The sequence below is a fragment of the Electrona antarctica genome (assembly GCF_951216825.1).
Source record: "Electrona antarctica genome assembly, chromosome: 20".
NCBI classification, from domain to species: domain Eukaryota; kingdom Metazoa; phylum Chordata; class Actinopteri; order Myctophiformes; family Myctophidae; genus Electrona; species Electrona antarctica.
Window position 1 is genome coordinate 37,530,635 of NC_136801.1, and position 14,084 is coordinate 37,544,718.

Here is a 14,084-nt window from a genome sequence, read left to right on the forward strand (position 1 = left end):
GAAGGTCGCAAGACCGAAACGTTGCGCTCTTAAGAAATAATAGAGAAAGTACTTCCGTGATCCAGCTGGGATGTGCGAGTGAGTGACGTCAGGACTTCGGGGTGCTATATTCCGAGCCCCAACAAAACCACTAAAGACCGCGTCACGTTGCTGCATCCATGCAGAAAAGTGCACGGCCCGAATCGCCATGCATTTCCGAATCGATTCGTTTTTTTTACTCCACTAGTTTGTGCTGACTCAAGCGCTCCTAATGCTACCTACAATGCAGTGTTGATACTTTTAACTTCAGTAAAACAACACTCGAGTGCCTTTTCCACCACTGACTGCACACAGCGGCGCCTTCCCTCTGATCATACACGCTCTGACAGGACACGCCTCATGTTTATTCATCAGCAGGTGAATACTGTCAGAGTCAGTGTAAACAAACTGCATCAATGCCCGTGTGTAGAAATATAGGCCATCTGAAGCGCGCGTGCGTGCGTGCGTGTGTGTGTGCGTGCAGCTAGTGCAGACCATCTCACAGCTAGGCTACAGATGTAAACTTTTAGTTTTTATCTTTGGCAGCCTAGGGCATGTGCATGTAAGTTGGTTGTGAGGGGCTTACAAATGGCCGGCCTTTTCCAAAAGGAGAGCCAAGCAGTTAGCGAGGTACTGCTCAGTTTCAGCCATTATAGGAAGCCGCTCAATTTGGAAGAGGCGTTGTTTCCTTTTATCCATGATTTATGTCTGCTGCCCTGTGTCCGACATGTCGACAACGATGCTTTGCCGTCCATGCACGTTGTAACTGGCTGCTCTCCCACTGTCAAACTGCACTGGCAGTATCCTTTGTACAAGGTATTCCTGTACTTCTCATTATGTGGACATAAATAAACATTTCAAATGTGTGTGAGTGACGGAGAATTGTCGCTTCACCGGCCCATTCCTTAAAATTGACATCCTAAAATGTTGTTGGTATAGTAGTGTGTGCATGCAGGTCAAAGCCTTGGAGTTTCTTTACACCATGTACTGAAAATTGCCTCGTAAATACTGTACACGCCCAGTCATTGTCATAAAACACGTCAGACGTGGTGCCTGAAATGAAGCATCGACTTGAGTTGCATTGACCTGAACTGCCAATAAAAGCAGTCAGGCAGAGAGATGAAGGCAATGACAGAGAGAGAGAGAGAGAGAGAGAGAGAGGGGGAGAGAGAGAGAGGGAGAGAGAGAGAGAGGGAGAGAGAGAGAGAGCGAGAGAGAGAGAGGGAGAGAGAGAGAGAGCGAGAGAGAGAGAGAGAGAGAGAGAGAGAGAGAGAGGGGGAGAGAGAGAGAGAGAGAGAGAGAGAGAGAGGGGGAGAGTCCTGTGTAGTGGTGGTTCCCAAACTTTTTCATGTCAAGGACCCCCAAATCGCCAGCTGACCCCCATTTGAAAAGATATGCCAGGAACCCCCATAAGAGAAGATTTTTACAGCTCTAGCAGTGATTCTCAACCCGTTTAATTTCAAGGACCCCTCAGTTTGACATGCATTAGTCTACGGACCCCCATTTAATGGCATTTATATCTCTGGGACCCCCAATTTATATTGTATACAAATCAATGTTAATTTAACTCTGAGAGTGTAGAAATGTACAAGTGTGTACATGAGTTACAGACCCATAAGGGTCCATTTAGCTGGGGACCCCCTGGAACTCCCTCAAGGGCCCCTAGGGGATCCCCGGATCCCACTTTGGGAACCACTGGTCTACAAATGACGGATTGCTGTGTAAAGCACTTGTACTGTTCAAATAAGTTGTCAAGTAAACTTTAGAGAATACGTTGTCACGTAAACTTTAGAGCCTTCTTTTATTCTTTCTCCCCCTCCTCTCGTTAGATGGAACGTTAAAATTGTCTCTGCTCTGAGCCCGTGTGTCTGACTCTGCTGCGTGTGTGCAGAGAGATGGTGCAAACCGGCTTGGAGGCAGGGACCAGTCACTACCACGTTATGACTGTACCAATCTGTCACAGCGACCCGACTATACACGACTCCATTATCTCAGGTGACTGAAGAAGACGTTTGGTATGGGCCCCTGAGGACCTTCCAGCTCAGTGTCTGCCCCGAGACGTGAAGGTTGGGGTTTCAGTCCTCGGCTCAGCCTCGTACAGTATGACGGACTATAAAAATGGCATCCAATCCAAATGCCTCTCTGCTTGTTACACTCGGCATCAAGGAATGGACTGGCGGCTTGGGATCCTGACCCAAGATTGAGAATTCAACTAAGCTGTGTAATAAAAACCTCATTAACACATTGGCATTCCCTCCCGTAGGCGGCAATCAGTGGCCATTGCCAGTTGAATGCACGAAATAAGCAGAGAAGAAGAGCCGTGTTATGGTAGTTTGAACCGAAAGTGTTAATCGGCCATGTTCTACTAAAGGACGCGGCTGTAATCCGTCATATGTTACATTAATTTGCTAACCGGGATGTTGAATTAATGTTGTTTAACAACAAGGTATGGCACACCCGCGAAATCCCGGGTTTATTGCTTAAAAGTGTGTTCAAAGTTTGACTTGGGTAAAAGTACAAAAGCATTCAAAATAACATCAAAATGTTATTAGCACCAAAGCAGTACAAAGATAGCTGATCTATAAGCTCAGAACGTATCACCTCAATCACGCTGTGAACTTGTAGATTGGCTAATTGGTTAATGTAGGCCTAATAATAATCTAAATCTACAAAATCTAAAAAGTACAATATTTGCCTCTGAGATGTAGTGTGGAGTAGAAGTACAAAGTAGTAAAATATAAAATAATAGTCAAGTAAAAGTACCTCAAAGTTGTACTTGGGTGCAGTACTTGAGTAAATGTATTTCCACACGTGCACATACACACACACACACACACACGGTAGCACTAACAGAGCCAGTCAGCCAACCTGCATCCGGGTGTAGCCGCATTGGTGACTCAACTTCATTAGTAATGTTTCTCTTTCTGGGGGGGGTTTATATTTATTATTTTATTTATGTCTAAACAAGGTGAGTCACTCGGTCACTGTGAAACATTACAGTGTTACATAAGCAGTATAGATGTGATGCTGGACTCCGAGCAGGTTCAACCCGGTGAGAGATAATGAAAGAAAATGCATTCAGTCTCCCACTGCTGCTCCCTCTGAATATAGGCCGAGGTCTAATCGCAGATGTTTTGAGTAAACAGGTAAATTCTCCTTCTACAGCACTGCCACCCAAGCGTGGAATGCCCTAGGGGCCTAACCCCCAACTAACCCATTCCCTAAAAATAAAACAACGCCTTTTTTTTGATCCACGTTGGAAAAAAAATTTAAAAATCGGAAATAGCTGATAGGTTGTAGATCTGCTATTTCCCATATTGTATAAAAACAAAAACATTTGAATATACAATGATTAAAAATGTCATTCATTTCTTCGTAGCCTATATTTAAGTTATTTGGCATAATCTCTGCCCGTGCAATTTTTGATTACGAAGCCTAAAAGGTAACGGAAATAATAAATAAATGTCAGCACACACTCCAATGTTCAATGGCAATGTCAAGAAAACATTAAATTGTTCATTGCAATTATTTATATGACAATTAATCGTCACGTCAACATACATTTTGTAATCGTGACAGCCCCATCTCTGACCCCACTGCCAACATCAAGCCATTAATGTCATGTAATAACTAGGGATGTCCCGAAACACTTTGTTCGTTTCTGATCCGATCCCGATACCAGTGTTGTGATCTCGTGTTGTGTTTAAATCTATCTAGCTATATATCTTGTGTTGTTTAAAGCTATCTAGCTATATATCTTGTGTTGTGTCTAAAGCTATCTAGCTATATATCTCGTGTTGTGTCTAAAGCTATCTAGCTATATATCTCGTGTTGTGTCTAAAGCTATCTGGCTATATATCTTGTGTTGCGTCTAAAGCTATCTAGCTATATATCTCGTGTTGTGTCTAAAGCTATCTGGCTATATATCTTGTGTTGTGTCTAAAGCTATCTGGCTATATATCTTGTGTTGTGTCTAAAGCTATCTGGCTATATATCTTGTGTTGTGTCTAAAGCTATCTGGCTATATATCTTGTGTTGTGTCTAAAGCTATCTGGCTATATATCTTGTGTTGTGTCTAAAGCTATCTAGCTATATATCTCATGTTGTGTCTAAAGCTATCTAGCTATATATCTTGTGTTGTGTCTAAAGCTATCTAGCTATATATCTTGTGTTGTGTCTAAAGCTATCTAGCTATATATCTCATGTTGTGTCTAAAGCTATCTAGCTATATATCTCGTGTTGTGTTTATAGCTAGGCGATCTGGCTATATATATATCTCGTGTTGTGTTTATAGCTATCTAGCTATATATCTCGTGTTGTGTTAATAGCTATATATCTCGTGTTGTGTTAATAGCTATATATCTCGTGTTGTGTTTATAGATATATAGCTAGACTCCTCACTAAAATGTGCACTTGCAGTTTGGGCAACTCCAAAGCAAACTCCACATGCCCCAACATTGTATTTACCTGCCATAGTGTCAACCCTCTTACCCCTGTGTCGGATCGGTGGATAGACTGCCATAGTGTCAACCCTCTTACCCCTGTGTCGGATCGGTGGATAGACTGCCATAGTGTCAACCCTCTTACCCCTGTGTCGGATCGGTGGATAGACTGCCATAGTGTCAACCCTCTTACCCCTGTGTCGGATCGGTGGATAGACTGCCATAGTGTCAACCCTCTTACCCCTGTGTCGGATCGGTGGATAGACTGCCATAGTGTCAACCCTCTTACCCCTGTGTCGGATCGGTGGATAGACTGGCATATTTGCAGATACCGATATGACCCGATATGACAAATAAGGGCCGATACCGATACTAACATACTAATAACTTGTTGTGTGTCTGTGATGCATTGTGCAATGGGAACCATGCAACCCCACAAGCTCAGCACTCGGTGAAGCAGGGGTTCTCAACGTTTTTGGCCGGGGACCCCCGGAAATGCTTTGGCAATGTCTCGGGACCCCCGCCCCCGCCCCCTCCCGACCCCCAATATAAATTGACTGTTACAATAAGCTTAAACCATTTTGGGCGGGAACCCCTTTTTGATGTTTTAAGCATCGTTATAATTTAGCTATTGAAAAATAGCAGATCTACAAGCTCATAGCGCGCCACCGAGTGGCGCGCTATGAACTTGTAGGTCTGCTATTTTTGAAAAATCGTGAAAATATATATATTTTTTTAAATATTTTGGGGACCCCCCAAAATAATTTGGCGACCCCCCGAGGGGTCGCGACCCACGGGTTGAGAACCCCTGCGGTAAAGGACAGCTTACCTCCCACACCAGTGCCATGTACCAGTCCCGCCTCCCTTTGCGCGTGAGTCGTTTCTGCGGCATGGTTGCGTTGCTCCAACTAGTATCAGAGAGTCACTGTAAAAACAAGGGAGCACAATACTAGTAAAGCCTTGTACATATTTTTCTTCAACATTTTTATCCCACGATTTTGTAACCTATTTGTCACCCCTGTGTCAAATGGGTTACAAAATCGGACTTGAACTCATGCTTCCTTCATGCATGAGTGTCCAAATCGCTCTGACAGGGGGGAGTTTCCCTGGTTGGACGTAGCGTGTGGAAGGAACACGTTATTCCAACCAGTTCCTTTCCCCTCCATCAGGCGCCCCGGCTGGCCAGGGGGAGGCAGTTTAGAGGCCAGAATTACTGCATGTTTTTTGTGAGGGTACCTAGGGAGAACATGCAAACTCCACACAGAAAGGACCCTTATACATCTTCTGAAGGCACCTAGCTACCTGCCAAATTAATGTGAAAAGGGTGGATTACTTTTGCTCACAGCATAGTCCACAACAAATGTATTGTAGTGTAAAATTCATGTAAATAAGTTATTGAGCTTCATTCCGGCTTATCCTTTTGTGCAGATTGTGTGTGTGTGTGTGTGTGTGTGTGTAGTGATGTAAATAGGTTTTCAATGTAATGAGCCTGTTGCAAACAAGTGGGGGGCTTTTTAAATAATTTTGCAACCATTTTTTCACCCAGTGCAGTGATGTAAATAGGTTTTCAATGTAATGGGTCCCGGGATGCACAGGTGGTCATTCGAATGAGTCCCAAAAAATTCTTATGAGTCCCAAAAAAAATCACACCTGTGTGAAGTGAGTGGTGCAACTCCGTGAGGGGGTTCACGGGGGGGGGAGTTCCAGACCCCCAGGAATGCGCCCAGGGGGCCGGGCCCGAAACGGTTGAGAAATGACAGTTACCGTGTGGCGGTCCCTCTACTGTACCCTCTACTGTACTGTCACTGTAATGTATTGGCACCCCCCGAAAGCATCATATATACAGTTAATACGTGCGTGTGTGTTTGTGTGTGCGCACAGATGGTGAAAAACAACCATGCTATTTTTGTGCTCATACCCAGACACACACATAGCTCCGTAAGGGAGTGGTTGCACCACTCAAAAATAATAATACAACATTTTTTATAAAAAAATATATATAAAAAAATATCAAATAGGCATATACAGTATATATTTTTATGTAGGCTAGTAGTATTAGCAAGCACAACTCAGTAAGAAATACTAATAGTGGGCAACAGTGGATTTAACATAGCTTAATATACCAACCAAAAGTTGCAGTTGCAATTATTGTACTTTTTGTGGATGTAAAATAATTTATTTGGAAAAGTGGAACTTAGAAGTCACTTGAGTCCCTGTCTACAGGGAAAAATGGCAGCAGCTGCAAAAAAGACAGATTCACAAGCTCTCAACGCGCCGCTGACGCGACGCGTTGAGAACCTGCAGATGCGCCTGTCTCTGCAGCGCCGTTTACAACGTGTTGAGAGCTTGTAGATCAACGTGAACGAACCCTGACACCAGTGCTGTAAAAACAAACGCGTTGAGAACCTGCAGATGCGCCCATCTCTGCAGCGCGTTGAGAGCTTGTAGATCAGTCTGTTTTTGCAGCGCTGGTGTCAGGATTCGTTCACGTTACAGGCGGACATGAAGTGAAGTTCAATCAGTGCGTTGAATCAGCAGCAGCAACAAGCTAATAGCCAACACCACCACCACCAGTCTGTTAGCATAGCTTGTTGCGAACGATTTGTCACTCAGTCTTTTTCTTTTCTCTCTTTTATTATTTTTCCCCCCCGACTTCACGGGTCGCGCATTGGGTTGTGATGAGACCCGATGTTGCAGCCTGTGTGTGACCGAAAGAGTGCTAGACTTCCACGTAGAACAGTGTGTGACCGAGAGAGTGCCATAGTCTTCAGTGCAGCCAGGATAAAGTTGCGTCCACAGGATGCAGAGGCTGATGGTTTATTGCGTCCCATAACTATAAAGTGCGTTTTGGGACGCAAAACGCACCCTATTTACATCACTGCCAGTGTCAATTATCTAATGTAATCCTGGGCGCTACACTTCCTCTGCCAACCTGGGGGGGCAGCGGACTGACCTCATGCTTCCTTCTATGCATGAGGAGTCCAAGCTGCTTCTTTTCACCTCAGTTTAGAGACCAGGATTACTGCATGTTTTTTTGTGAGGGTACCTAACCTAGGGGACATAGGGAGAACATGCAAACTCGAAAGGGCCTTTCTGGAAAGGGACACTGTGTCCCCAGCGGGAATCAAACCTAGGACCTTCTAGCTGTGAGGCAACAGCACTACCGACTGTGCCACCGTGCCCCTTCTGTTGCAAACAAGTGTAATGCTTAATCATGGTGTTGTCCACAGTAACAGTTTTTGTAATGACTTGTGCTTTCGTTTGAAATGTTCCCAAATTCAGCATACTGTGAATACAAAATTCAATCAATCAATAAATCAATCAATCAAACCAGTTCTTCTAGAGCCAATCAGCCAAAGTTATTTTGGTGGTAAATAAATAAATGGTGCATTTATATAGCACCTTTATCCAAGGCGCTTTACAGTGCATTACATTCACCCATTCACACACTGATTGCGGCGGAAGCCATGCAAGGTACCAACCAGCACATCGGGAGCAATTTGGGGTTCAGTGTCTTGCCCAAGGACACTTCGACATGTAGACAGGAGGAGCCGGGATTCAAACCGCCGACCCATGGATCATTGGACGACCTGCTCTACCTCCTGAGCCACAGTTGCTCCACAGTGGTGGAAAAGGGGCCTCAGAGTCAGACGTGTAAGGGTCCATTTTGGAATCCCCTCCTCAACAAACCCTAGGGCCACCCCACTTGAACCAGTGTCAGGGGCAACTTTGACAATGGAGAGGGCCACTCTATTTCCACTTCACTCCAGAGCGCCACATTGCATATTACTGCTACAAGCTCAAAACGTGTCGCAGTGTGACACGCTTTGAGCTTGTAGATCAGCTATTTTTGCTATTTGAAATCCTTAATCATGTTTTGCCATTTTTAATTGGAATCCTGAATTGTAACATTATTTAATTTCAAATGCCTTTAATTATAGTTATGTTAACTTTATAAACTAAATACAAATACATTGGACATAAAAAAAAAGACAATAACATTTTAATATACTACTCATGAAGCTACTAATTTAGAGCGGGTCATGTTTGCAAATAAGAAATATATCAGTATTCTGATATTAACCTGAGGGCCACATTAAGTGAAGGTGGGTGCCACATGTGGCCCCCGGTACGCCAGTTGTACATAGTACAAAGTAACAATTCACACATTTTGCAACAAAATAAAGTGACAAATGTCGGTTAATACAGTCGTACAACAGATGAACAAATGAAAGGCTGTAGCTGCAAACTGGCCAACGATCCATCTTGACAATGGACTGTAATCTCCTTTAGCCACCACTGGGTGGTGCTGAGAGACTGCACAATAAGCAGATCTGATTGACCACCTTGGAAAAGTCAGAGCCATCTAATAGAAGAGTTAGGATATAGAGGGGGCAGACACTGAGCGCTCCGAGCACTGTTCATGCAGCCTGAACTGAGACAAGCTGGAGTTGGAGTTTTCAACGAGGGAGGTGCAAATAAGAGCAATTTTAGGCATGTGTGCAACATGCCAACTGTTTTAAAGTATTGTACAGTAACAACTAAAGTCTCTTTAATGTTTATGTTGTACTATTGCAGTACAAAACATTAAAAATCATTAATCTTAAGTGCTTAAGTAACATTGAGGTATTTTACTTCACTGGAGTATTTCCAATTCCAAATACTTTTACTTCCACTCCACTACATTTAATTTGAAAACTTTAGTTACCAGTTACTTTGTAGATTTTAATTATCATTATAAAACATACATTAACCACTTCGTTTCGGGCATTTGAAAATAGCCGATCTATGCAATGTGTTGGGATGCGACTGACTGTGAGCTTGTAGATCTGCTATTTTCAGAAGGGAGTACTTTTACTTTTGGTACTTTCAGTATATTATGATGCCAATACTTTTGTACTTTTACTCAAGTACATTTTGAATTCTGGACTTTTAACATATAGTATTTCTATATTGCAGTATTGATACTTTCGCTTAAGTAAAAATCACACTCATGCGAAGTGATGGGCGCTCTTATCATCACGACAAATGTGGTACACACAAACACACAAAGTTGGGCATAGGAGCGGCCTAGCGCCCCTCAACAATGTACACACAAACACACACAGCTGGGCATAGGAGCGGCCTAGCGCCCCTCAACAATGTACACACAAACACACAACGCTGGGCATAGGAGCGGCCTAGCGCCCCTCAACAATGTACACACAAACACACAACGCTGGGCATAGGAGCGGCCTAGCGCCCCTCAACAATGTACACACAAACACACACAGCTGGGCATAGGAGCGGCCTAGCGCCCCTCAACAATGTACACACAAACACACACAGCTGGGCATAGGAGCGGCCTAGCGCCCCTCAACAATGTACACACAAACACACACAGCTGGGCATAGGAGCGGCCTAGCGCCCCTCAACAATGTACACACAAACACACACAGCTGGGCATAGGAGCGGCCTAGCGCCCCTCAACAATGTACACACAAACACACAACGCTGGGCATAGGAGCGGCCTAGCGCCCCTCAACAATGTACACACAAACACACACAGCTGGGCATAGGAGCGGCCTAGCGCCCCTCAACAATGTACACACAAACACACACAGCTGGGCATAGGAGCGGTCTAGCGCCCCTCAACAATGTGAGTAAGTGTCTTCTGCCACCAGCGGAAAGGAGGGGGAGGGAGATTACAAATAGGACCAATTATCTTGGTGAAACAACATTTGACTTTTAAAGTTCATTACTTCCATGCTGAGCAAATATGAATTGCACACAGAGAGAGAGGGAGGGAGAGAGAGAGAGAGAGAGAGAGAGAGGGAGAGCTGAGCAAATATGAATTGCACACAGAGAGAGAGGGAGGGAGAGAGGGAGGGAGAGAGAGAGAGAGAGAGAGAGAGACAGAGAGGAGGGAGAGAGAGAGGAGGGGGGAGAGAGAGAGTGAGTGAGTGAGTGAGTGAGTGAGTGAGTGAGTGAGTGAGAGAGAGGAGGGAGAGAGAGAGGAGGGGGAGAGAGAGAGTGAGTGAGTGAGTGAGTGAGTGAGAGAGAGAGAGAGAGAGAGAGAGGAGGGAGAGAGAGAGGAGGGGGAGAGAGAGAGTGAGTGAGTGAGTGAGTGAGTGAGTGAGTGAGTGAGTGAGAGAGAGGAGGGAGAGAGAGAGGAGGGGGGAGAGAGAGAGTGAGTGAGTGAGTGAGTGAGTGAGAGAGAGAGAGAGAGAGAGAGAGGAGGGAGAGAGAGAGGAGGGGGAGAGAGAGAGTGAGTGAGTGAGTGAGTGAGTGAGTGAGTGAGAAAGAGACAGAGAGGAGGGAGAGAGAGAGGAGGGGGGAGAGAGAGAGTGAGTGAGTGAGTGAGTGAGTGAGTGAGTGAGTGAGTGAGTGAGTGAGTGAGTGAGTGAGTGAGTGAGAGAGAGTGAGAGTGAGAGTGAGAGTGAGAGTGAGAGTGAGAGTGAAAGAGACAGAGAGGAGGGAGAGAGAGGAGGGGGGCGAGAGAGAGAGAGTGAGTGAGTGAGTGAGTGAGTGAGTGAGTGAGTGAGTGAGTGAGAGAGAGAGAGGGCGAGGGCGAGAGCGAGGGGAGGGGGGGGGAGAGAGAGACAGAGAGAGAGAGGGTGGGGAGAGGGAGAGCAACACAGCATGCATCCTCAGCATGACCTGTGTTGTTGACCTTATGGAGCTCAGCAGTCAGGAGCAGCAAGCTTATTGGCCGACATCCTCATGACACTCGTTGCATTTCTCCTCCACTCCACTATTCAGTTTCTCAGTGTGGATGCAACGTAGACGGGCTGGATTTAGCAACTTGATGCTAGTTTACAGCCGCAGTCCCCACACAATGCTGTACATACAAATTCAAAATAAAAATCACACCTGTGTGAAGTGAGGGGCGCGAATGTATTAAAGTCTAACCCATGTTGATTTAGGTGATGTAGTGATGATGTCAAACAAACGGTGCCAACACAAACATTAAATGCCATTAACAATTAAGAGACAATATGACGTAATGAGGGACAATATGACGTAAATGTTGCCTTCATTGTCAATGGCGTTTTTAAAACAAACATTGAACTAAAAACAGGCAAACAGCACCCTCAAAAACAGGCAAACACTGGAATACATTACTAGTGTTTGCCTCGTATGCCCAGCTTTGTGTGCATCACATTTGTGGGGATTTGATTGGCTATAGCTTTGTGTGTTTGTGTGTACCACAAATGTGATGTATGATGATGTGATGTGTGTTGATAAAAGCGCCCGTCACTTACGTAATACAAAGTGTGATTTTTACTTAAGTAAAAGTAGCAATGCTGCAATATAGAAATACTCCGCTACAAGTCAGGAATTCAAAATGTAGGCCTCCTTGAGTAAAAGGATGAAAGTACTGGCATCAAAATATACTTAAAGTACCAAAAGTCCCGTTTCAAGTTTCCAAATGTAGAAGAAAAAAAAACGTCTGAAAAAGTCTTAAACTCAAATAGCAATTATAGTAGCTGTTTCATACCTCTGATACATTATCGTTTTCGCTCAGGGTAATGTAATGTAAATGTATAGTGTCTGATTGGTTTTTTTCATGTTTTTGTGGTGGGGACTGCAGCTGTTAAAACACCCCCAACACCCAGGACGAAGTTCTTTGTCTTTTCTATTAGTAACGCCCGACGCCCAGGACGAAGTATTGATCAAAAGACGAAGTTTATTGATATGAGAACGGATCGCATGGCTCCATTATTATATAACAGCTCAAAGTCAAAGACACAGGTCAATACAAAACCAGAATAAGCACTAAGACTCGTTTACATCAGGGTCTCCCCTCCCTCCCTCCATTTTCAATTCATCAGAACATTTAAAAAGACGTACAAAAAATGTACACTTCTATGAAGTAATCATATATACCAGGGTTCCCCAATTAATTTTCCTCGAGGGCCATATTTTGACTAGGGTACCAGGCTGGGGGCCGAGTCCGCACGCGAGAGGTCGAGGTCTTGCCCTGAAAATTCATTTTCAGGGCAGGACCCCATTTGAAAAGGATGCCCAGTTTGACATGCATAGGCTACTGACCCCCATTTAATGCCATTTATATCTGGGACCCCCACCAAATTTTTGAAATTCTTCCGCGGGCCCCAAGGGGGGCGCTCCGCGGGCCACAAACGGCCTGCGGGCCGCCTATTGGGGAACCCTGATATATACCCTCCTGTCACCCTCTGGATGAGCTGAATGCCTGCGGTGTAAACACCGGCTCGACTCTTTTAGCGCTCACATATTTAAGATGCAGCAGCTAAGGTCACATGAGGGGAGATCATTTTTGCGCAGTGAGCACAGATTGCATTACTATGCATGCATTAACATAGGCAGGAAGAGAAGAGAAAGCTGTTTCGCCGTCGCATGGGTGGATCGCATGTTACACTGTGGACACAGGGCATTCGCTTCTAGTGATTTGTACTAGTTGACTAGTTGCCTAGTTTACTAGTACGACTAGTTGTTTAACCCATTCAGGCCTGACGTCGAAATTTAAAAAAAAAGTTTTCTAAATCATGACAATTTTCGGAAAGATTTGAGGCACATTTTAACGATTTTTCAAAAATAGCAGACCTACAAGTTCATAGCGTGCCACTCGGTGGCGCGCTATGAGCTTGTAGATCTGCTATTTTTCAATAGCTAAATTATAACATAATGTTTAAAACACCAAAAGGGGTTCCCGTCCAAATGGGTTAACTACCTATTATGTAAAAAAAATAATAATAATAATCTTATCAACTAGTCAACTAGTACCAACAAGGTCAACTAGTGGGTTTACTAGTCGACTATTCACTAGTTGAATAGTCGACTATAGTTGCTTAAAGCCATATACAGAAGTGGTGGGAAAAGTACTCAAATGGAACTAAAAATGTACTTGAGTAAAAGTACAAAAGTATTGGCATCAAAATGTACTTCAAAGTATTGAAAGAATGCCCCGTTGGTTTCACAAGTTTTCAAATGTATAACAATCTTTAGAAAATAGCAGATCTACAAGCTCGCAATGTGTTGCATCGTGACGCATATAGGGCTGAAGTGATTCATGTTAATTGATCAATGATTAAAGGACCACTTCACCACTTTTCAACCTATCTTCATATAATAGGTCCTCACTAATAATCATGATAAAATGGCACGATTTTTTTCTACTCAGTCTGTGTCTCATAGGAGGGCTGTGTAATCATCATTAGGCAGATTTTTTTTTTTAAACAAGATTCTTTTACAAAAATGGTTTAGATTTTCATTATCGTGAGAACGATGGCTTCCATTTTCACATTGCAACTTCACAGGACTAGAAACTAAAGCCTGCAATTTCTATTAGCTTGTATTCCCCATCGATGATGTCACTGGAGGACGGTTTCTGAACTGCCCACAGCCCTCCTATGAGAGACAGACCGAGTATTTTTTTTTTTCATGATTATTAGTGAGGACCTATTATATGAAGATAGGTTGAAAAGTGGTGAAGTGGTGCTTTAATGTTTTGTAATAATAATCGCAATCTACAAAGCAACTAAAGTTTTCAAATAAATGTGGTGGCGTATAAAGTACAATATCTGGATCCGACGAGAATATAGTGGAGTAGAAGTAAAAGTATTGTTAATTACAAACACCTCAAGTGTAGTTAAGTACAATACT

The 14,084-nt window shown here is 43.9% G+C and overlaps 1 protein-coding gene across 3 annotated transcripts in view; it reads right to left on the bottom strand.

Moving 5' to 3' along the window:
- plppr5b (phospholipid phosphatase related 5b) overlaps nt 1-14,084 on the bottom strand; it is a gene marked incomplete at its 5' end in the record, with an annotated part of 206,257 nt that overhangs the window by 169,957 nt on the left and 22,216 nt on the right. For all 3 annotated transcript variants that reach the window (XM_079490194.1, XM_079490196.1, XM_079490193.1), the window contains one exon: nt 5,290-5,385. In XM_079490194.1, coding sequence (XP_079346320.1) covers nt 5,290-5,352 — 63 coding nt within the window. The remainder of the gene's footprint in view (nt 1-5,289; nt 5,386-14,084) is intronic.